Genomic DNA, 25,932 nt, shown 5'->3' with positions numbered 1-25,932 from the left:
AAGCTCATTGCCTTCGACATACCCTAACCCTCATCGACTGTTAACAACCACGACAAAATGGTTAAAATGAGTTTTGTATTATATATGTAAATTACAGATCTAGTCGTGTGAGAATTTATATTAATAAGAAGTTAGAATGAGTTTTGTTGTTTAAAATATATATTTTATCTTAAAGAAATGAATAAAATATTTATATGATAAATTGAATTTATTATAGTCTTTATCCAAAAGAAAAAGTATATGATACATAATGAATTATGATAGAAAATTAAGAGACATTTTAAAATATGGATCTTATATAATAATTTATAAATTTCATTTAATTATATATAGATACATACATATGTATGTATATATATGTATGTATGTATTAATACATACATATGTATGTATGTATGTATCTATATATACATCATATGTATGTGTATATATATATATATATATGTTGAGCTTCGTGAAGAAGAAGAAGATGAGCTGAGAAGAAGAGAGAGAATGAAGAATAAACTGCTTTCTTTATTATTAGTCGACCAAAATAGAAGCAGACAAGCAGACTATATATAGTCACTATTACAATGGATTAATTATAACATAAAATGTAATTAGTGAAGCGAACTAACTAACTAATCTGTAACTAATCTGAAGATTAACAACTAATCAGTATTTACAATATTTACACACCCTAATACTCCCCCTCAAGGTGGCTAGTAAATGTCTTTTACAGCCATCTTGGACAACAAAGAAAAAAACTGAGTAGAGGGAAGGGGTTTAGTAAACAGGTCAGCCAATTGGTATTGAAAACGAATGGGCAGCAATTTGAGAACTCCCGAAGCAACTCTTTCACGAACAAAATGGCAATCTATTTCGATATGCTTAGTGCGTTCATGAAAGGTTGGATTAGAGGCAATATGTATCGCAGCTTGATTGTCATAATATAGCAAAGCAGGAGAAGCAACTGTGACTTGAAAATCTTGAAGAAGTTGCTGCAACCAGATGAGCTCACTGGCAGTAGAGGAAAGAGCTCGATACTCAGCTTCAGTTGATGATCGAGAGACGGTGGTCTGCTTTTTGGCCTTCCAAGAGACTAAAGAGTCTCCAATAAAGATGCAAAAACTTGTAACGGAGCGACGAGAATTAGGACATGATCCCCAATCAGAATCAGAGAATGCTTTAAGCTGTAAAGAAGAATGAGATGAAAACAGCAACCCTTGGCCAGGACTGTTCTTGAGATAACGAAGTAGATGATGCATCGCCTTGAGATGAGGAAGGTGAGGTTGGGCCAAGAATTGAGTGAGCTTGTGAACTGCAAAAGTGATATCTGGGCGAGACAAAGTGAGGTAAAGAAGTTTCCCAACAAGCCGTCTATAGTGTGTAATATCAGAAAGCAATTCACCTTCAGTAGCAGTCAATCTGAGTTTTGGATCCATGGGAACAACAGTGGGTTTACAAGCCAAGTAACCAGAGTCCTCAAGCAATTGTAAGGTGTAATGACGTTGAGAAAGTGCAATACCCTGTTTGGATTGAGCAATCTCAAGACCAAGGAAGTACTTGAGACCACCAAGATCTTTTAGCTTAAACTATGTATGCAGAAACTGTTTGAGCTCATCAATAGCTTGAGGTGAAGGACTAGTAAGGATGATATCATCCACATAAACGAGAAGAGCAATAAACGAGGACCCATGACTCTTTGTAAAGAGAGAATAATCGGACTTGAAGTGAAGAAAGCCAAACTTGATCAAGGCTTGAGAAAATTTTGAATACCATTGTCTCGAGGCTTGCTCTGATACCATATTAAGCTTCGTGAAGAAGAAGAAGATGAGCTGAGAAGAAGAGAGAGAATGAAGAATAAACTACTTTCTTTATTATTAGTCTACCAAAATAGAAGCAGACAAGCAGACTATATATAGTCACTATTACAATGGATTAGTTATAACATAAAATGTAATTAGTGAAGCTAACTAACTAACTAATCTGTAACTAATCTGAAGATTAACAACTAATCAGTATTTACAATATTTACAAACCCTAATAATGTATAATGCTGGGAAGGTACTTCTCGTGAAGTTTTACTGAGAAAACTTGAATTAACACTGAAGAATCATAAAGTGGATGAAGCATGGGAAACTTTTAATGATTTAAAGAGATTGCATGGTTTTCCTGAGTATTCAATTGTGAACAAGTTTGTCACCGGGTTGTCTTACTCATCTGAGTCTCATTGGGTAAAAAAAGCATGCATTTTGGTTCTTATAATTTAGAAAGAGAAACCAAATTTACTTCAGCTTGACGTTCTAACGATACTTAGACTGATGTTGGAGAAAAAGAATCTTCCAGCAATGAATGTATTGTGGTTGGTTTTTCTGCATATGGTGAAGACTGAAACTGGGACGTGTGTTGCATCAAGTTTCTTGATTCAGATGTGTGATTGTTTCCTACTTTCAAGTGCAGAGAAAAGCAATTGCGCGAAGCTGATCAAACCTGATACAATGATCTTTAACCTTGTGCTGGATGCTTGTGTGAGATTCGGTTCACCTCTTAAAGGCCAACATATAATGGAACTTATGTCACAAACTGGGGTCATTGCTGATGCTCACACAATTGTTATTATGGCTCAGATTCATGAAATGAACAATCAGAGGGATGAGCTGAAGAAATTTAAAGATTGCATTGATCGAGTCTCAGTTCCATTTCTGCAACATTACAGGCAGTTTTATGATAGTCTTTTGAGCTTGTATTTTAAGTTCGATGATATGATGCAGCTTCTGAGCTTGTATTGGATATGAATAGATATCGAGACTCTCTTCTTGATCAAAAACTTATGAAAGGCTGTCAAAAACCTTGCCGTGTTCAGTTGTTCCGATAGGTTCTCCCAATCTGAGGAACGGATTGAAGATACAGATTATGCCTGAGCTATTAGAGAAGGATTCCATCCTCAAAATAGAAGGTAAACAGGAGCTTGTTCTCTTCAAAAATGGGAAACTTCTGTTGACATGTGAATAACTGTACAGACCATATTTGGAAGATTTCCAGTAATCTCCAAATATGTAGTTTAGGTAATTACCTTGTATGTATTGATCTACATTCATTTTCCTTTATTTGGTTTCCTTATACATTACATTCACAATTGTATAAATTGTGACTTCTGTGCATGAAAAGTAATATACAAAAATTATTCTCTTTCTCTTCTCTCTTGCCTCTCTTGCACTCTTTGGTAACTTAGTTCCTCCTCGTGCTTGCTGCCACACCAGCTTTTTACATGTTATCAAAGCAGGTTGTCCTGCTAGCCATTTTCCCTGTTATGCACCAATAATTCGTTTTTTTTTTCCTACAATACAAATTCAAAGTTAGTCCTTCAAACCAAATGGCTATAAACCAAACAAACCCAATTGGGCCTGATCCAGCAAACAACCAAGCCAACACACACACACACACACAAATGGACCCAAATAGAGAGCCCAACCCAAACCCCAACCCAAACCCCGACCCGAACACCTTTCCTTTCGAGTTTTCAGGTCAAACTGGCCTGAACCCGTTTCCCTATCAATTCCAGATTTTCCAACCTCTATCTCGTCGGCTGGAGCCCGGTGACCCCCTGTATTCCTCCCTATCCGATGGACCAGAACTTGTTCTAGTCAAACACATTCTCACTGGCACAGACAATTACGCGACCTGGGCTTGCGATTTTCGGCGGGCGTTCATCGTAAAAGATAAAGACGAATTTATCGATGGCACCGTCACACCACTAGAAGATCCACATCAACACAAATTTTGGACCCGTTGCAACATGTTAGTCCGCTTGTGGATCGACAACTCCCTAACCCAGGAGATTGCCATCGGTTTACCCCCAACAGACATCGCCGAGGAACTCTGGTGATTCATCAAAGAAATGTACGGCCAGTTGGATCTAGCCAAACTTTTCACTTTACGGCGAAATCTTGTCGATGTTAAACAGCAAAATCAAACTGTTACGGCCTACTACAATCGCCTTTCAACCCTGTGGAACGAGCTCGATGCCGTCACAGATCCTCTCCATGGACCACCGGAAACCCTGCACCAATACCAACAAATCAAAGAACAGGATCGTTTAATCCATTTTCTTCTTGGATTAAACGAAAAAAATTTAGCCTTTCGCACCTAGATGTTGGCCGCAACCTCGCCGCCTTCCCTTCGCCAGGCTTACCAGCTTGCTGTCCAAGACGAAAGCCAATGCCTCGCCGCCATGGAATCACCCAAGTTGGGTGATTCTATGGCCTTCGCTGCAGACAGAGACAAGAACAGTAATGGAGCGCTGCGGCTAGGGTTTGCAAATGAGAATGAACAGGCTCTTTTATATAAAGCCGTGAACGACCACGATTCAATCCAGAAATCTGACGGCCCACAAGTAGTCAACCAAGTCAACAATCAAACCGGTCAACCCTTTAGTAATTCATCTAATGGCCCATATTTTTCAATTCTCAATATGGATCCAATGGTTCTGGATCATCCCGATCGAGTAAAAAAATGTATTGTGACTATTGCGAAAGACGAAATCACAATCGGGACAGATGTTGGAAATTACATGGTTACCCTAAAAATAGAACAGGCCTTCCGACCGCTAATAATGTGACTGTCACTACCACTTCTGGATCTGAGACCCCATCCTCCTTGCTCAAACCTGAACAAATCACTCAACTCATCCAGATGTTGCATCAACTCCCAACAAACAATGCTTCTGCAAGTTATGCAGGTACATCTTTTTGTTTCAGTAATTCAATTTCCCGTGATTTATGGATTATTGACTCAGGTGCTAGTGATCACATAATTTGTGACCCTAAATATTTCCAATCACACACAAACACTGTTACACAATTATCTGTTCGAATGGCAAATGGCAATATTGCCAATGCAACCCACACAGGGATAGTCCAACTTAATGACAGCATCACTCTCTGAAATGTCCTTTTGGTTCCTGCTTTTAATTTTAATCTCATCTCTGTCTCTAAATTTTGCACTGACAATAATTGCATATTGCGATTCCTTCCGGATATGTGTACCTTTCAGGACCATTTGACTGGCAAACAGATGGGCTTGGGTAAAGCCCACCAGGGACTTTACTACTGGGAGCCATTTTCTTTTCGTAGTACTAAATATTATTGTAATGCCAATTTTAATAATAAATATCTGATTTTACATCAAAGAATGGGTCACAACGCATCTATACCTCACTCTCACTGTCCAATTTGTCCCATTGCTAAACAGCCACGGACGAGTTTTCCCATTAGCACATCCTCCACTGACCAACCTTTTGCCCTAATCCATCTCAATATCTGGGGCCCATACTCTGTCCCTAATCATGATGGATCCAGGTATTTTCTTATCGTCGTAGATGATTTTTCTTGCGGAACCTGGATATTCTTAATGTAATCCAAAGCTCAAGCCTTTTCCCATATTCTCAACTTTCTATCCATGGTCCAAACACAATTCCAAACACGGGTTCAACAGGTTAGGACTGATAATGCTTTAGAATTTTTTAACCAGCAATGCTCTTCCTTGTTCCTCTCCCACGGGATTCTCCACGAGAGTTCCTACACTTATACTCTTCAACAAAATGGGATTGTTGAACGAAAACACCGTCATCTCTTAGAAGTAGCTTGAGCCCTCAAACACCAAGCCAATATCCCTGCCAAATTTTGGGGCGAATGTGTAATTACTGCTACCTATCTCATTAATCGCATGCCTTCACGCGTTATTGGAAGTAAAACTCCTTTTGAATTACTGTTTGGAAAGATACCTGATAACTCTCACTTACATGTTTTTGGTTGTTTATGTTATTCCACAATCGTGGGTTCCCGTGACAAGTTTGCTCCTCATGTCAGGAAATGTGTTTTCATGGGCTATCCTATGCTGCAAAAAGAATATCGCCTTTATGATCCTCAACTTAACAAATTCTTTGTTAGCAGAGATGTTGTCTTTCATGAGAGTGTCTTTCCCTTCTCGGCAACTGACACTGAATCTGCTCCATCGGCTCCTCCCTTACTAGATTATCAGTCAGAATCTCCCATCACTATGGTTCCCGTTCCATTTACTCAGCTACAATATGATCATGCTACTACTTTGGACCCTGACTCCACGGTTACTGATCCAGCTCCAACCTCTCCCCTTACCACGGATCATTCCCAGGATACTCCCTCATCTACAGATATGGCCCTTCCTACTCCTTCACTAGCTACTGCTCCTTTACGTCGGTCTTCCAGAACTACCCGGCCACCTATCTGGACAGCTGATCACATTTGCTCTACTGTGAATGGTACTGCCTATCCCATATCCAATTATGTCAATTTTGATCGCTTATCTCCTGGACACAGATTTTTTATGAGCAATATTTCTGCTGATCGAGAACCAGCCACCTTTTCTGATGCTATCCAGCATGCTTATTGGTGTCAGGCCATGGAGACAGAATTAAATGCTCTAGTTAGCAACCACACATGGGACCTTGTTTCCCGACCTTCACATAGGAAATCGATTGGTTGTAAGTGGGTCTACAAGATAAAATATCATGCTGATGGTTCCATCAAAAGGTATAAAGCTCATCTGGTTGCCAAAGGCTTCACTCAACAGGAAGGATTTGACTATCAGGAAACATTCTCCCTGGTAGCCAAACATGTCACTGTCCGTACATTCCTTTCTGTCGCTTCTCACCATGATTGGCCACTTCATCAGATGGACGTCCATAATGCCTTCCTTCATGGGGATCTTGATGAAGAGATTTATATGGATATTCCTCCCGGTCTTCGCAATCAGGGGGAGAATCTTGTATGTCGATTACAGAAATCTTTATATGGGCTAAAACAAGCATCACGACAGTGGAATACAAAATTCACAGAAGCTCTCACAGCCATTGGATTCAGTCAATCCAAACATGATTATGCCTTATTTTCCAGACAACAGGGTAAGTCTTTCATCAGTCTCATGGTTTATGTGGATGACATTCTCATTACAAGAAATGACGAGAAAGCAATCACAGAATTTAAAGAGTATCTTCATAGTACATTTCACATTAAAGATTTAGGGACACCAAAATATTTTCTGGGTATTGAGATTGCTCGTTCCTCAGAAGGAATATCCCTCAGCCAACAGAAATATGTACTTGAACTCATTACAGACTCAGGACTAACTGCATGCAAACCAAGCGTCATTCCCGTAGAACAAAATGTTAAGCTCACCACACAAGAATATGATGAGAAAAGCCAAAACCCTAAGATTGATCCATTATTAGAAGATAGTTCCAGCTATCAACGGCTTGTCAGAAGGCTCATTTATCTTACCATGACTTGACCAGATATCAGCTATGCAGTACAAATCCTCAGCCAATTCATGCATGCCCCAAAGCAATCCTACCTGGATGTAGCAGTGAAGGTACTAAAATATTTGAAGGGATGTCCAAGGCTGGGACTTCTTTTGCCAAGGAAAGGAGACCTCAACATCACTGCATACTGCGACTCAGATTAGGGTTCATGCCCAATGACAAGAAGATCCCTCACTGGTTTCTGTATTAAACTTGGAGAATCCCTCATTTCATGGAAAAAAAAGAAGCAATCCACTGTATCACTTTCATCAACAGAAGCAGAGTACAGAGCCATGGCCAACACCACATGTGAAGTCACATGGATTCTTGGATTATTACAGGACTTGAATCTTCAAGTGGAAACACCAGTTAAGCTCTATTGTGACAACAAAGTGGCAAATGATATTGTAGCCAATCCAGTCTTCCATGAAAGAACCAAGCACATAGAAATTGATTGCCACTTTATCAGAGACAAGATACATGAAGGTATGATTAAAACATAGCACATCCGAACCTCAGATCAGCCAGCCGACATATTCACAAAACCACTGTGTCAGAGACAACATTCACATTTATTGAGCAAGCTTGGAGTTTTTGACATTTATAAACCACGAGCTTGCGGGGGAGTGTTGACATGTGAATGACTGTATGTACCATATTTAGAAGATATCCAGTAATCTCCAAATATGTAGTTTAGGTAATTACCTTGTATGTATTGATCTACATTCATTTTCCTTTATTTGGTTTCCTTACACATTACATTCACAATTGTATAAATTGTGACTTCTGTACATGAAAAGTAATATACAAAAATTATTCTCTTTCTCTTCTCTCTTGTTCGGCATACTCAGCAACTTAGGTTGCTTCTTTTGCCTCTCCTGCACTCTTTGGTAACTTAGTTGCCTCCTCGTGCTTGCTGCCACACCAGCTTCTTACAACTTCTGCTCGGTAACAGGGCTCTGGCCAAGCTCATTAATGGATACAAGAGATACGGGAAGATTAGTGGGCTGTCAAAGCTCTTATTAAGCATTCAGAAGGAAAATAATTCATTGGAGGGATTCGCTCTGTGTTCTGATGTGATTGAGCTTTTATTCAAGCAGGTTTGCCGGAGACTGCTCACGACATCCTGCATGACATGGAATCAGCTGGTTATCCCATGCTCTTTACTACATACATGTCGCTCCTAAGAGCTTATTACAAACAAAAATGTCTAGGGAGGCCGAGGCACTGTTAAAGCAAATGAAGAAGGCTGGTTTGGCTGTAAATTTATCTGATGACATAGGAATCTCAAGCACAAATCCATCAATAGATCACGTCTAGCTCAGTCTTTAATTCGAGAAATGAGAGAGAAGGAAAAGGCAGTTCCTTCTACAGTCTACGAGTTAAACTCTTCTATCTTCTTTTTCTGCAAAGGCAAAATGATAGACGATGCTTTGAAGATATACGGAAGAATGCAGGCAATGAATATCCAACCAACCGTGCAAACCTTTGCTTATTTGGCATACGGGTACTTTTCATTGGAAATTTATCGCGATATTACAATCTTATGGGGTGACATTAAAAGGAACATGGCGACTGGCAATTTAGCAGTGAACAGAGATCTCTTTGAGATCATGCTGTTGAACTTTCTTAAAGGTGGTTAGTTTGAGAGAGTGATGGAGGTCATCAATTACATGAAAGGGCATAACACGTACATAGACAAATGGATGTATAAAAGCGAGTTCTTAAAGCACCATAAGAATCTTTATCAGAGTTTAAAAGCGTCGAATGCACGAACTGAGGCTCAAAGCAAGAGGCTTGAACATGTCAAGGCATTTAAGAAATTGGTTGACATCGATTGAAAGTTAAGCTAGAAGTTGATGGCATTCCTTCCGGAGATTATTTCTATTCTATTTCTGGCTGTAAAAACTAATTAAACTTGAACAATGGTGAAAACCATTGAGCACTGAGGCTGTTGAAACTTAACTAACATCCTGATTTTTACCAATTATCTTTGGCCATTTGTAATCAGAGCATCAAGATATCATATGTTATTGCAGTTTAATGAAGAAGAAGAAGAAAAAACAGTGCCATTTATCTATTTAATTTAAGAACAAATATGTGTTTAGATATGAAAAACAATATGTAATCTGATTTGGGTCAGATAAAAATTGAGCTTCATTCAGATTTGCTATGAGCGTAATGTGCAGTAAGTGGATGTATATACAATGTATTATATATTTAGAGCAAACGAGATACTCCGACTAGAGGTTTAGTGAAATCTTAAGTTGATACTCCTTGTTCCATTTATTTCAAATTCCTACCTTTAAAGTAACGTCGTTTCCTTTATTTTAACAGATTCTCAACTTTTCACTGTAATGCGATGCACGTTAGCACATTAAAGTATGCCGACATTTTCTTTGGTAGAAGATGGACTTATTTTAGCAAACAACGACTAACGTTAGCAATGTTCAAGCCAGCGGTTTTTGGTTTCGGCTGATTCTGAAGTCCAAAAGTATTTCCAAGACCACTGTTGGATTCCTCACAACCTCCTTTACAAAACTCATACTTTTACTTGCCGACTTTATTCACCGTTTCCGACCACTCTATTAATCATTTGATTATAAATTACTGATTCTCCCTCCTATTTGGGAATTTTTTTTTTTTTTTTTTTGTGAAAAATTCAATATAAAATTGTTTGATTATAAATTTTATAAGGGATAAAAAATGGAAAATCGGTAATTATCGCTTTTTATACCTATAAACCAAAATCTTTATTTCACACAACTGATTATAAATCAAAGGTATTTTATTTCAATGTCATACAACACAAATGCAACTTGGATTATTGTAATGTCATTTCTAAATAGAGATGGGCGTGGGGCGGGTCCAATCAGAGTCAGGGAATGGGGTACTCGGCCCTATCCTTGACCTATTGTGGGTCACCCGTCCCTGCCTCATCCCTGAGACAGGGATGGCATGATCCCCATCCCCACCCTAGAGGTCGGGGATTTGCAGGTATTAATCCTTGTGGGGAATTTTCCCTCGATAGACCAAACTTATAATTTCATACATTTAATAGTTTCAATTTTTTATATAACAATAAACTTGGTCTTATAATAGACTTGTAACACTTGTTGATTTATTAGATTATGCTAATAGTTGAATATTTAATTTATAGATAACTAAATTAAAATGTCTAGTAATATAATATATTTTATTTATATTTGACAATAAAATTAATATGACTCAAAATTCATTAATTCATTAATAATAGAGATCGTCAACATAATTAATTGCAATTGCAAATTCAAAATATATTTTATTATTGGAACTTATTAATGCTCAATAATGCTTAATGTTCGACAATTATCGATAATAAATAATGATAATACTTCATGTAATGGAAATATTATTCGATTATTAAAGGTTTCATTAGTGACCGGTTTTGTAATATTCAAGAAATATATCAAAAATTAATTATTTTACGATTTTTTTTATTTGCAGAATTATGGTGATTCTATTTGGCACTAATGTAAGGGAACTCAATCGCATAACATTAATTATTGCAAACACGAACACATCTTATAGTATATAAATAAATTACTTAATGTGTTAATTAGAGGGAGATATTAATGAAAGCAAAGGGAGGAGATCAGAGAGCAAGACCAAGATGAATAAAAAGAATTGATCATTGTCGTCGTCATCCTCTTTGTGAAATAAATCAATGTAAGCTAATTGGATTGAAGAATGAGAGTTGTTGCATAGTAAAATAAGAAGGTTGAGGAGAGGTGGAAGAAGAAAGTGCAAATCGATTTTCCAATTCATCGCTATGGTTATGGGGTGTAGATTGAGTTAAATGTTATTCACCAAATTTATAGAAAAAGAAATTAGCCTATATTACTTCAACCGCCTTGGCCTCAAGTGTAATATTACTTCAACCGCCTACATTTGAATGTAAACTTACATTTGAGGCCATGCAGTGATGTAGCGTGACGCAGAAGAGAATTGTATTATAGAGGATGACACGTGCATTTATTTATTATTTAATTTTAATCAATTAAATATAAATATTCAGACGATAATTTTGATTTTCTCTACTACCATTTAGAATTTGCTCATCATTCCTGGAATATTTCAACTTTCAAGCTTAACCCAGACCCACTGCCACTTTTTGTCTGGAAGGAGGGTGTTGACTACAGCCATCCTCTTACAGTAAAGCTAATGGATTTCCTGTGCTTTTCCCCATTTCCATTTAACTCTCCACACCACGTGCTTCTTTACCATTTCCATCTTCTTTTTCCTTTTTTTCATATCAATTTTGTATCGTATCCATGTAAACTCTATATATTAGATTGTTTAAGAGAAAGAAAAAAATATAGAGGATGACAGGTGCATTTATTTATTATTTAATTTTAATCAATTAAATATAAATATTCAGACAATAATTTGGATTTTATCTACTACTATTTAGAATTTCTGAATTTGCTTATCATTCCTGGAATATTTCAACTTTCAAGCTTAACCCAGACCCACTGCCCACTTTTTGTCTGGAAGGAGGGTGTTGACTACAGCCATCCTCGTACAGTAAAGCTAATGGATTTCCTGTGCTTTTCCCCATTTCCATTTAACTCTCCACACCACGCGCTTCTNTGGGTATTTCAAAACGCGTATATGGAGTTTGATGGAGGTGAGTAGAAAGAAGAGAGTGGCAAAGAGAAGAGAGAGCAAGGCCAGGATGAACAAGAAGAAGTGATCATCGTCGTCGTCATCCTCTTTGTGAAATAAATCAATGTAATCTAATTGGTTTGAAGAAGGAGAGTTCCAGAGTAAAATAAGAAGAAGGTTGAGGAAAGGGAGAAGAAGAAAGCGTAAATCGATTTTCCAATTCATGGTTATGACTATGGCTATTGTGTTAAATGGACTTCACCAAATTTATAGAACAAAAATGAGCTCCATTGTAAAGTTTGATCAGTCTTCTAGTAGTATGTGTAGCTTGATTTGTCAAATGTAAAATCACATTTGAGGCCATGTAGTGATGTAGTCTGTCCAATGTAAAATTATTTTTGAGGCCATGTAGGTGGTCGAATGTAAGAATAAATCAAATAACGCTTATTTTCCACCGCCAACATGGCCTCAAATGTAATTTTACATATGACATTGACCTACATCACCACATGGTAATTTACCAGCCGACTTTGGCCTCATATGTAATTTTACATCTGACATTGACCTACATCAGTCATGGCCTCACATGTAATTTTACAGCCGACTTTGGCCTCCATGTTATTTTACATCCTACCTTGGCCTCAAGTGTGATGTTACTTCAACCGCCTACATTTGAATGTAAAATTACATTTGAGGCCACGTAGTGATGTAGCGAGACGCGGAAGAAAATTGTATTATAGAGGATGACACGTGCATTTTTTTATTATTTAATTTTAATCAATTAAATATAAATATTCAGACAATAATTTGGATTTTATCTACTACTATTTAGATGGATATTATCACGTGTTGAGATATTATATAGGGTATAAATTTTTCAAAGGCCAATAACGACAAAGTGGTACCTAAAAGGTTTAGAAACGACAAATAAATACCTTCCATCATGTGTTGTTAGTAATTTCTGTTTGTTAACAATGAAAAGACTAAAATGCCTTTGAAAGTTTGATATTTAAGTTTTTTATAAATTTAAAAATTTCTAAAAAATCTCCTAGGTTTGCTAATTTAACTAAACACTCCCATATATAAAAAATTTGTTAAATGACAAAAACAACCCTACCACCTGCAGTGCCAGATTTCGGCCACCACCGCCGGAATCTGGTCGAAAATTGCGTTACGACATAGACCCGTCAGATCTGTGTCGTAACACGTCGATCTGGCCTTTTCCGGCCAGATCCATGGCTAATCTGGCCGGAAAAGGCTAGATCTGGCCGTCGACACCGCAGATGGAGTTTTGCGGCCATGACAGCCAGATCAGCCAAGGATCTAGTTGGAAAAGGTCAGATCTGGCCGTCGAGGCCGCAAAACTCCATCTGCTACCTCGAGGGCCAGATCGACACGTTACGACACAGATCCGTCGGGTTTGTGTCGTAACGCAATTTCCTGGCCAGTTTCTGGCGGTGGTGGTCGGAATCTGGCATTGCTGGTGGTGGGGGTGTTTTTGTTATTTAACAAACTTTTTATATATGCGGGTGTTTAGTTAAATTAGCAAACCTAGGGGGTTTTTTAGAAAGTTTTAAATTTATAAAAAAACTAAAATATCAAACTTTTAAAGGTATTTTAGTCTTTTCATTATTAACTAACAGAAATCACTAACAACACATAACGGAAGATACCTGTTTGTCGTTTCTAAACCTTTTAGGTACCAATTTGTTATTATAGAAAACTTTGGGTATGCAAAATCGTTCGGCCATTTTTCATACCTTTATCTGGAAGGACAGAGGTTACCAATCATTTAGTTAAGAGAACAATTAATTTGGGTCAAGTTCAACTTTATATAAACATAAAGATGTAATTGAACAACTTAAACTATACTTTTTACAATATAAATAGTAAAATTAAAAATTATCAAAATTATAATTATAATTAAAAAACAGAAAAAAAGATATTTAGGTTTTTTATTATATTTTATTTTCTTTTAGTTTTTAAATTTGTTAAATTTTTTTGTTNACTTTTGTACTTTTTATCAAGCCGACTCTCAAAGTTTGAAAACTGTATCATGGATACATCTTTGCCCTAACTTTGTTATATTGTCATTTGTGCTACCTAACAACAATGTAAAGGGTATTTGTGATCAAGTTTTCAAACTTTGAGGATCCATGAAACAAGGTAAAAGGATATCAATGATACATTTTAAACGTCAAGGATTCATTAATAGTAAGTGTAAAATTTATTCTGCGAATATTCGAAAACCTCCAATAGTTTATGATATTTTGCCTTAAATAAATATAGAAAGGGTGGCCCCTTATAGCTGAATAAAAGATAATGCCTATTCATTCAAACCCCATCAAGACTTTTGGAACCCTAATGACAAGATTTCTTTCTTCTGCATTACATATTTTATAATAAACACTCAGGCAACTTCCTGAGTAGTTTCCAATTTCATTAAAAAAAATGAGGCCGTCCCATGTCTCATGTCTTGTGTATCTTTTCTTTTTCTATAAAAAGAAGCAAGAAAATTCAGATTCACATAATTAAAACTATACGATCAGAGCTAATATTCAGTCCTGAAAAATAAGGTGTGAGCTAAATTTAAATACTTCCCTCCTTGCGCCTCTAACTTTTGTCCTCCTATAATAATATTATAAGCAACATGTAAGTCCCAATAATATATGACCAAGGTTCTTCTCATATTTAGAAACAGTTATATTTTTCTCAGGAAATTAAGTGAAAATTTAAAAGCAAAATTAATCACGTGTACTTAAAATCTAAAAAACAGAGATTCTTCATGTTGCTCAAGCTAACCCAAGCTCAATATCAGAAGAGGAGTCTGATACTTCTTGGAGCAAAAGAGGAACGATGAAGTTGTCGCCATCTTCTTCTTCCCTTCTTCCAATGGGCGACGATGGCGACTGCCGCAGATTGACGCTAGTTAAAACAAATGCAGGAGTGGCTTGAAGAAACTCATGATAAAACCACAGCCATAACCCCTTCACAATCTCTACCAACTTTGGAAACCAAGGAGAAATGGCTATGCAAATTAAGTAAGCAATGAAGAAGAGTAAGGGACGAAGGAGAAGTGAGGCAAGTAATGCCAAAGCAAGTGGCCCCGAGAAGTCGCCGAACTGGAAAACAAATGGGTATTTCAAAACGCGTATATGGAGTTTGATGGAGGTGAGTAGAAAGAAGAGAGTGGCAAAGAGAAGAGAGAGCAAGGCCAGGATGAACAAGAAGAAGTGATCATCGTCGTCGTCATCCTCTTTGTGAAATAAATCAATGTAATCTAATTGGTTTGAAGAAGGAGAGTTCCAGAGTAAAATAAGAAGAAGGTTGAGGAAAGGGAGAAGAAGAAAGCGTAAATCGATTTTCCAATTCATGGTTATGACTATGGCTATTGTGTTAAATGGACTTCACCAAATTTATAGAACAAAAATGAGCTCCATTGTAAAGTTTGATCAGTCTTCTAGTAGTATGTGTAGCTTGATTTGTCAAATGTAAAATCACATTTGAGGCCATGTAGTGATGTAGTCTGTCCAATGTAAAATTATTTTTGAGGCCATGTAGGTGGTCGAATGTAAGAATAAATCAAATAACGCTTATTTTCCACCGCCAACATGGCCTCAAATGTAATTTTACATATGACATTGACCTACATCACCACATGGTAATTTACCAGCCGACTTTGGCCTCATATGTAATTTTACATCTGACATTGACCTACATCAGTCATGGCCTCACATGTAATTTTACAGCCGACTTTGGCCTCCATGTAATTTTACATCCTACCTTGGCCTCAACTGTGATGTTACTTCAACCGCCGACATTTTGAATGTAAAATTACATTTGAGGCCATGTAGTTATAAATCATTTAATTAAGAGAACAATTAATTTGGGTCAAGTTCAACTTTATATAAACATAAAGATATAATTGAACAACTTAAACTATACTATTTACAATATAAATAATAAAATTAAAAATTATCAAAATTATAATTATAATTAAAAAAAGAAAAAAAAAAGATATTTAGGTTTTTTATTATATTTTATTTTTATTAAATTTTCTTTTAGTTTTTAGTTTTTAAATTTGTTAAATTTTTTTGTTTCTTCGATTTCCTTGAAAAAAATAGTTTTAGTCTTTTTAGTTTTTTTTTTTTTTTTTTTAACAATTGAATTAGATTTTATGAACTAAATTTACTTCAAAAAAAAAAGAAAAACAAAAAATCAAGGACACTTAAGTTATTATGTCATTTTCTGTTAAGTTAATAATAAATAACTGATAAATGTCTTTTAATTGAACAATTTATAACTTTTGTCATTCTATAGTAAAAGTCTGAAAATTTTACATCGTAATTGATCATTTTCGTTTTCAATTTGAAGATAGAGGAAGCACCTAACTCAAAATATATAATGCATGACTCTAATTTCCTCTAGAGATTGGATTACTTTGGTGAATTAAAGCCATACATGATATATTTATTGGAGGGACTTAAAATTAAAAGATATCTACTGACAAATATATAATAATTAAACAAAAGAAAATAGTGGTGGTAATAATTCAAAATATTCAATAAAAATATAATGACAAATCTAAGAGCGATAAGATTTGACATAATTAATAAAAATGATAAATGAGAGATATAGCAAAGATATAAAATACAATGTAGTTTACAAAGTTTAAGTTATGTATTAATCTAATAAAATGTTGGGTTAATAACAAAATCTCCATTAGGTATAATTGATTAACAAAAATCTCCGTATGATTAGAGAAATAACATAAATCCCTCTACTATTAATTATTTGGTATAAAAATAAATGGCAGGAGAAAATTAAATTAGTACTCATTATCATAGCACGGCATAAATTCTTATTATACATTAATGGTAGAGGAATTTTTGTTATTTCTAAAATCTCAGGGAAACTTTTGTTATTTGTTTGAACTTTGGGATTTGAGAAAAACCCCTAAAATGTTAATAAAAGATAATTATGATTTTAATATATTAATAAGAATTAATTATTGTTTTTATTGGAAAAAAAAAAGTTAAATCATATTAATAAATAGGTAAAATATTAAATGGCAGTCAATTACTTGTTAAAATTTTCATTTTGAAGAGTGACACGTAATCCAATTTTAACAGGAATTGATACCTAATTAATAATCTATAATATTTTAAAATAATTAAAATAACCAACATTTTTTTATTTTGATTTTTCACACTCGTAGAAATGCAAGTGAAAACGGAAAATTTATTAGAATTTTAACCGAGCAGGCCACTTAACCAGGTCAAGGCCTGGGTCCGGGTCGGAGTGAGAGACAAACATGGTGATATAAAATCTAGATGCTGACTTGCTTGAAATCCAGAAGGAGTATAAAATCTGTTGCAGCAACCAATTAAAGAATAACAGGTTTCAGGATTGGCAGAATTTTTTCCAGGAAAATATTCAGAAGCATAGTGTTAACTGTTGAAACTCGGTTTCATGAAGACGGACCCACTGATATATCCATTCTGAAATAATTTCAAATCTATATGAAATTAATCATAAACCAATATATCTTGCCCGTTTCATAAAGACGGACCCACTGATGTATTTAAAAACCGGTTCCGGTTAACCCAACATAAACTAATCATAAACCAATATATCTTGCCTCCCTTCATCAAACTTAGCTATTTTTGTTGTCATTGCCAAGAAAATTTTCTCATGACAACATAAAAACTCTACGATCTATGTAAATCCCCACCAAACCAAAGTCTCTGTCCGAGAGTCCGAAGAGAATAAAACTAGTCTCTTTAAACTAATTAAAAGAATGAATTCCAGGCAAGCAATGCTGGGTAGCACTACATTCCATAGGGATCTGTGTATAATTTAGGGGTGAGCGGTTCCGGATACCCTGCATTTTTCGGGAGAACCGAAACCTCACTGTGCAAGTTTCCAAAAAAAGGAACCGGAATCGGAACACACAATGCTGGTTCTTAAATTCAAGGAACTAGAACCTAAAATGCAAGTTTCGGTGCCTTTTCCGGGTACCCTATAAAAAATAATTGCCCCCCCCTATTAGTTTAAAAGATGACAAAAATACCTTAAAAGTTTACAAATATAACCCTAACAAATTTTGATTACTCATTCATTTGTGTCCAATGTAATTCATAAATCCTCTAATCTCTGGGCAATACTTGAATTCAATTAATTCATCATAATTCACATAAAATTCCTCAATCAAAACCAAAACATAAACAATTATTCATCACAATTCACATCAAATAACTTTACCAAAATCATTCAAATATAATGTAATGTTATAATTAATTAAGTAATCATACTATACATTTATAATATAATATTATAATTAATTAAGTAATCATACTATACATTTATAATATAATATTATAATTAATTAAATTTCTAATTATTTAATTAAATATTGTACTAATGTTTATAATGTAATATTATAATTAATTAAAAAATTATATTATAAATTTATAATATAATATTACAATCAATTATATTTTTTAACCATTTAATTTAGTAATATATTAATAACTAATGTAGTAAATTAATAATATTTATAATGTAATGTTAACCGAGCAGTCCGTTCACCAGGTCTTATTGAATGTAATATTAATAAATTTTAATATTACATTCAAGAGTCTTGACCTGAATGTAATATTAAAATTCTTCAATTGACATGAGCTTCCTGGTAGCTGCAGGAGTGAGAGACAAACATGGTGATATAAAATCTAGATGCTGACTTGCTTGAATTCCACAAGGAGTAAAAAATCTGTTGCCGGAACCAATTAAAGAATAACAGGTTTCAGGATTGGGAAAAGTTAACTGAGGAAAATATGGATTCAGAAGCATAGTGTTTAACTGTTGAACTCGGTTTCATGAAATAACAGGTTTCAGGATTGGGAAAAGGAAACTGAGGGCTTCGTTTGGTTGGATTTTGGGAATACTACTTTTAGTATTCCCAAAAAAGTTAAACAGTAAAATACCAAAAAACTCACAATATTATTCAACTTTATTCAACATTTTTTAAATCCCCTAAATTTGTTAATTCAATTAAATACCCCTAAATATTTTTAATGTTTTTGTTACGGCGACTCCGGCCACCCTCCGGCGGTGGTGGCCGGCTGTCTGTATTAGAGGGTAGATTGGGGGTATTTTTGTTAACTTTTAATGTTTTATTATAAGGGGTGTTTTGTAAAAAAACAAACATAGGGGGTATTTTATAATTTGTAAATCCTACATCGTAATACCTACCCAATTCAACTTTTTTTTTAACTTTTTTCAAAAAAATTTTCCCAAAAACACAAAATTGTGAACCAAAACATTTTGAAGCAGTGTTAACTGTTGAACTCGGTTTCATGAAGACGGACCCACTAATATGTCCATTCTAAATAATTTCAAATCAATATGAAATTAAATATTCCTACGGCGCACACCCCAAGTTTGCCCATATAAACATTCCCACCTTCACCTGCAGGTCTGCAACCCATTCACTTCACAACACCAAACTTTACTCAGCCATAACCATGAACTGGAAAATCGATTTACGCTTTCTTCTTCCACTTCTCCTCTACCTTCTCCGCATTTTACTTAGCGACCAATTAGCTTACATTGATCTATTTCACAAAGAGGGCAACGATGACGACGTCGACGATTACTTCTTATTAACCTTAGTGGCCCTGCTCTTTCTTTTCTGTGCCATTCTCGTCTTTCTACTCAACTCCATCAAACTCCCTATACATGTTTTGGTATACCCACTTATTGTCAAGTTCGGCGACTTCTCCGGGCCACTGACTCTGGCATTACTTGCCTCACTCCTCCTCTGTCGTCCCTTACTCTTCTTCGTTTCTTACTTAATTTGCATAGCCATTTCTCCTTGGTTTCAAAAGCTGGTAGAGATTGTGAAGCGGTTATGGCTATGGTTTTATCATGAGTTTCTTCAAGTCACTCACACCTTTGTTTTAACTAGCGTAAATCTGCAGCTGCCACCGCCACCCATTGAAAGAAGAGAAGAAGAAGATGGCGATGACTTCATCGTTGCTCTTTTGCTCCAAGAAGTAACAGACGACTCTTCTGATGACTGATATTGAGCTTGGGTTAGGTTGAGTTACGTGATGCATCAACAAAGAATAATAACTAATGAGTTAGCCATGATGTCCGGATAAACATAAGTTAGATCTTGAGTTTATAAAGACAAATAAACATCATTAACTAATTTTGCCATCGTGATTCGTGAGAGAGGCAACCTTAACACCCACGTATGGATTCCTTGTAGGATTGTTTTGTTGTTTAATGTTTTTGTTGCAATATTGGTAACTTGACGTGTATCCATGTTTTCAACTAGGGATGAACAAAAAAAGGCACCGGCCCGGTATTCGACTGGCCCAACTCTAGTCGGGACTATTTATGTTACCTCCCAATTTTTAACCCTAGATTATCAGGTGGTTTATGTGAAATTTAAAAGGCTGCTTTTGTACAAACATTTCCAAAAGACTCTTTATATGACTTAAAATTCTTTATTATAAAAAATATATCCATAAAAATAAGAGTTTAGTATACTCTTTATCTTTAAAATATAAATTGAAAAGTTAGTTTGATTCTCTACATCTGAAGAGTCAAATTTCACTCTCATTCCTAATTTTAATTAATAAATTACAAGTTCTATCACTATTTTAAAAATCGAACCGACCGGTCCAACCAGTTGGACCGGGACCCGGTCACGTGTCCAGTTCGAGTCACCATCAAACCCGTAATTACACACTAACCCGCTTTAAACCGTTTGAAAATCGGATATAATGAGTGAACCGCCGGTCAATCGGTCGAATGTGAAAAAGCTCTAACTCTACGCAATCGCAATCACAAGCCCATTCATTCTGAAATCTGAATCTGATTTCATCTCTGTTTCTCAGATTTCTCAGCTTCTTCTCCTATGCAAATTCCTCTTTGAAATCGCACTCAAATCGCAACCATTCACCAAATCGCAAGTTCGCAACTGAACTCTCTCAAATCGACACCTACGCGTTCCTCCCTCGCCGGAAATCGACGACTACAACTCCATTCCCTGCTGGAAATCAACGACAATGACGGTTGCTCCATTCCTTGTTAGAAATCGACGACGACGACGGCAACTCCATTCCTAGACGACGACAACTCCGTTCCTTGCTGGAAATCGACGGTGACAGCTCCATTCCTCAACGATCTAAGTAATAAACACGCCATTTACAGGTTCATCTTCAATAATGATTTCATTTTTAATGCTTAAATGTGATTCTTTTGTTTGCAATAATTTTTACTGTTAACCGGCAACAACAATTGAACCAGTTACATGCCATTCACAGGTTCATCTCTAATACGTATTAGAATTTTGGAGAAACTCTGGTTCAATCATCTAGCAGGAGGAATGCTTGCTTGCTTAATTAAATGTTGATGAACTTTTTCTGCGTATTTGCATTTTGCTGAAGGTAGTTTGTTTCCAAAGAATGTTGGTGCTCAATGAAATAGAATCCCTTATATTTACTTTTTCTGTGGAATTAAATGTTGATGAACTTTTTCTGCGTATTTGCATTTTGCTGAAGGTAGTTTGTTTCCAAAGAATGTTGGTGCTCAACGAAATAGAATCCCTTATATTTACTTTTTCTGCGGAATTAAATGTTCATGAACTTTTAATTCGTATTTGCATTTTCCTGAAGGCAGTTTGTTTATAAAGAATGTTGGTGCTCAATGAAATAGAATCTCTTATATTTACACTGTTATATCACCGGAATGCATGCATTTTTCTACGTTTATTTTGCCAGTATTAAACTAAATTTGATCCCAAAATGTGGAGGCTATTTTTCCTGTATCACCGGAGTCATGATGACAGCTAGTATACATATATATGGAGGCTATTTTTCAAGTAAATTCTGAATTGGGGTTTGTTAGTTTAAGATTTAAACATGGGGTCTAGTTAATAAATTCAACTGAACCAAAAGAAAAGTGATTATAATTTGCTGAAAATGTGTGATCCACCATTATCATTTTAAACAAATGTTTGCATAAAAAAACAACATCATGTTTGGACTTTGAAACTTTGGATTTGAACTTTGGAAATTGTTGTTAAATACTTAAATAATACTGAGATTGTTATTGAATTTGAATTTTGAATCATTTTGGACAGTAATTAAATTGTTATTGTTTTATTAAAAAATATAAATCTTAAAAAAAAAAAGAAAAAAAAAGAGGTTTTTTTGTTAATGTGCTGACATCATCATATTGTGTGATGACATCACCAATCCAACCGATTGGACCGGTTGAACCGTGACCTAGAGGTGGAAAATATGGGCCGGGTTAGGCGGGCCAACCCTAACCCGGCCCGTAAAAAAGAGGGCTCAAACCGGCCCGCCTTCATGGCGGGCCGGGTTGAGCCCAACCCGCCAGTCACCCCCGGGCGGGCCGGGTTACACAATGGTAACCCGCGGCCCGCCGGGTTGCTATTTTGGCCTCTTTGGAAGAGGCCCGCAACCCGGCGGGTTGGCATGCCAACCGCGGGTTGGCTGTTGCCAACGGCAACCCGCCGGTTGGCCCAAAAAAAAAAAAATTATTAATATTTTTTATTTTTTTCAATTACACTTTTACCTTGAAATCTAGCCGTTTTATAGCCGTTGGAGGGGTCTTTTTCGTCATTTTCTTCCCTATTTTTTTCTATAAATTGGCCTAAACTCTCATATTTTTCTCACAACTCAAATTCTCTCATTTTCTCATATTCTCTATTCTCTCAACTCTCAAGTCTCAATTATTCATTTATTCTCTTAATATTTTTGTTATCAATTTGCTCTTATTTTAATTTTTTAGGTTTTGCAATTTTCATTCATATTTCCAATTTCCATATTCCAAATCTCTTTCTTTATTTTATTTCTTCTACACATTTTTTTTCAACTACAAGTCTACAATAGATATTCTCTCCCATCAATTTCAATGAGAAGAAAACTATTATCCTAGTCCTAGTCCCGCTGATTTTACTATGAATGCAGGAGATTCAATAGTCCCGCTTGTCCCAATCCCGTCTCAATCCGATACACCTCAAAATTGGCGTCGTTCCAACAGCGCCCGGTTCTAGAAGTCGTCCTCGTAATCGTCGTCCTCGTCCAACTTCATCTCAAGCTGAGGCGGGATCATCAACTGCCGTCGAAAGCGAAAACAGACACACATCAACTTTTGGGCGCATTTCGACAAGTTTTACGAGACAGAAAATGGCGTTCAAGTCAGAACAAGATGCAATATTGTGCAAATGTTTATAAAGCGTATTCAGGTAAGGGTACTAGTACTTTAAAAGGCATGCTAATAACATATTAATCAACATGGAAATAGAGAAAGCAATCAAACTCAAATACTAATATGGGTACTACTTGGCGTTATAATTCTGATGTATATAGGGAACAGTTAGCTTTATATATTGCTGCATCTGATCAACCTATTAATATGGCAGAAGATAAATATTTTGAAAGATTTGTCAAAATTCATTTTTCCCAGGATTTAAAAGTTATTCTAAAACTGCACTAGAAATGTTAAATAAAATTGTTTAAAAAAATGAAATTAGAATTAAAAAAATAATTTCATACTTGTCATATTAGTGTGGCTTAACTGCTGATATTTGGAGTGGTAGAGCTACAAGATTATATTTGTGTGACTAGTCATTATTTTGATAATGATTATTAAATAAATCTTTATTAGGATTTAGATTAATGGGTGTGGATCATAGTGGTTTAGAAATCTATATAAAATTATTGAAGTTTTAGAAGATTATGATATTATTGATAAAGTGATAAGTTTACTTTAGATAATGCAAGTTCTAATAGTAAGCTATAGAATTTTTTCAAATAATTATCTTTTATATAATAATTTGAAGTTTTTTCACCAACGTTGTCATGTCTGTTATTAATTTAATTGTGAAAAGTGGTATGAAAACAATTAAAAAAAATATTGATAGATTAGGAATCTTTAGCTTGGATTACTAGTAGTAATAAAAGAATGCTGAATTTCAAGAAGCTTGTATAAAATCAAATATGTCTCTAGAACTTTTGCATTAGATATGCCTGTTAGATGAATAGTACTTATTTATGCTTGATTCATGTACCTTATGCTAATATATAGTTATTTTGTAGCAAATAATAGAGGTCCTCATCATTTGGTAGAAAATGATTGGAAATAGCTAAAGTATTTCATTCTTTCTCAATGTTTTACCAAGCCACTTACAACTTTCTGGTGTGTATTACCCTACTAGTCCATTGGTAATACATGCAATTATAAAAATTTCCGATTATCTACAAAAAACAAGATGGAAATTTTACATGCACCAATAAGGCAATGGAAAAAAATTTTTGAAATATTGGAGACCCTTCCTTTTCTTATTGTTTAGGTGCTATTTTGATCCTAGATAATAGCACGTTTAGAAAATGGTTTTGACAATTTAAGTGAAATTTACAAAACGAATCATATATCAACAAATAGGAGAGTAAAAAATAGTCTTTTCGAAGTATATTCCAATATGAAAACAGTTATGGGAACCCGCATTCGCAAAGAGGCGAAATATCCAGAGAAGCTGTAGCAGAAGAAACAAATGAAGACTTATCTCTTGAATGCACTGAATAGGCCGAAGAGCCCGAGTCCGAAGCACAGCCGCAACCTCCTCTTCAGACGCACCACCACCACCAACAACAACAACAACTAATATGCTGTCCTCCATGGAGTCGCAGTAATGAACTTCAACAATATTTGGCAACCCCCGAAATGTTTTCAACATGTCACTTTGATCTCTTAGAGTATTGGAGAGCCAAAATGTATTTTTTCCGGTATTATCAAGACTTGCCTTGGATGTTTTCGCTGTTCGTCTCAACCGTCTCATCCGAACAAACATTTAGTGCAAGTGGAAGGATTTTAAATGAAAGAGGACTAAACTTGCTCCAAAAATGATTGAAGTCCTCACATGTCTTCGAGATTGGGAACGATCGCGCCATCAAGATCAATACAGTTATCGACAATGCTTAATAGAATCATTTCATTTTGTAATATAGATGATACAGATGAGGGAGGTCCATTGAACCACCCCCAATTTAGTTGTTTTTGTAAAATGTAATTTGTAAATTAATTGTCAATTATTGCACTCTTTTTTCTTTACCAAGTTTTTCTCCCATTGGGTTTTTCTTGTGAGGTTTTTAACGAGGCAATAATTGTTGTAATTTCTATTTTATTTTTTGTATAATGAATAAGTCTAATTTTTCTGTCTATATAAATTTTATTGTATTAAAATTGAATTAATATTTGAAATGTTAACAAAAAAAAAAATTGAATTGAATTGAATTATTGATATTTGAAAAGTTAACTAAAAACAATTATATTTATAATTATTCATTTGAAAAGATAAATTAAAAAAACAAAAACAAAAAAAAAACAAAATCGGGCTAACCCGGCCCGGACCGTGCCTAACCCGACGGGTTAGGGCTGGCGGGCCGGGCTGGGCCAGCATCTTTCCCTTAATTGGCGGGCCTAACCCGGCCCGCCTTTGTTGGCGGGCGGGTTGAGCCCAGCCCGCCAAAACATGTAACCCGCCGCGGGCCGGGCCGGGCCAGGCCGGGCGGGTTACTTTTCCACCACTACCGTGACCTAAGCAACAGAGCGAGTTACCCTCCGATCTACTTTTTAAAACAGTGGCTTCTATGCATTTTGTTTATTAATTCCCTCTCCCATTAAGTTTTTATCTTGAAAATAAAGAACATCTTCATTAAATTTAAAGAGTTTGTCAGATTTAAATAAAAATTATATTCTTTATATTTAAAAATTAATAAAAATATTCTTCGTTTATATAAAAAATGTTCTTCAAAACATAAATAAAAATATTATGAAAAATGTTTTTCAAAAAAACATAATTGAGAATGCTCTGACTCCCAAATCTACAGTAATTTATGGAACTTCTGACTCCCAAATCTACAGTA

General features: G+C 35.4%; 1 protein-coding gene and 1 pseudogene across 1 annotated transcript; one reads left to right on the top strand and one right to left on the bottom strand.

The window, feature by feature from the left end:
- Positions 1-701: 701 nt before the first annotated feature.
- LOC116107227 (uncharacterized mitochondrial protein AtMg00810-like) lies at positions 702-1,761 on the bottom strand. The gene is made up of 2 exons (XM_031393534.1): positions 1,675-1,761; positions 702-1,574 (listed from the first exon to the last, which is right to left on the bottom strand). Exons 1-2 carry the CDS (start codon positions 1,759-1,761, stop codon positions 702-704), a joined length of 960 nt encoding a protein of 319 aa, XP_031249394.1.
- Positions 1,762-2,036: 275 nt separating this feature from the next.
- On the top strand, positions 2,037-9,288 carry LOC116107226 (annotated as a pseudogene).
- The last annotated feature ends 16,644 nt before the right edge of the window (positions 9,289-25,932 follow it).

This window comes from Pistacia vera, unplaced genomic scaffold, assembly GCF_008641045.1.
Source record: "Pistacia vera cultivar Batoury unplaced genomic scaffold, PisVer_v2 Contig529, whole genome shotgun sequence".
Classification (NCBI taxonomy): Eukaryota; Viridiplantae; Streptophyta; class Magnoliopsida; order Sapindales; family Anacardiaceae; genus Pistacia; species Pistacia vera.
The sequence above is the reverse complement of the archived record's forward strand: the minus strand, read 5'-3'. Positions and strand labels throughout refer to the sequence as shown.

What these genes read in the sequence shown, in the direction of transcription:
- LOC116107227 (XM_031393534.1), bottom strand. Translation starts at nt 1,761, where the DNA reads ATGGTATTCAAAATTTTCTCAAGCCTTGATCAAGTTTGGCTTTCTTCA. An exon ending in CTCTTTACAAAGAGTCATGG is followed by an intron (nt 1,575 to 1,674) that starts GTCCTCGTTTAT and finishes CTGCATACATAG; the next exon opens with TTTAAGCTAAAAGATCTTGG.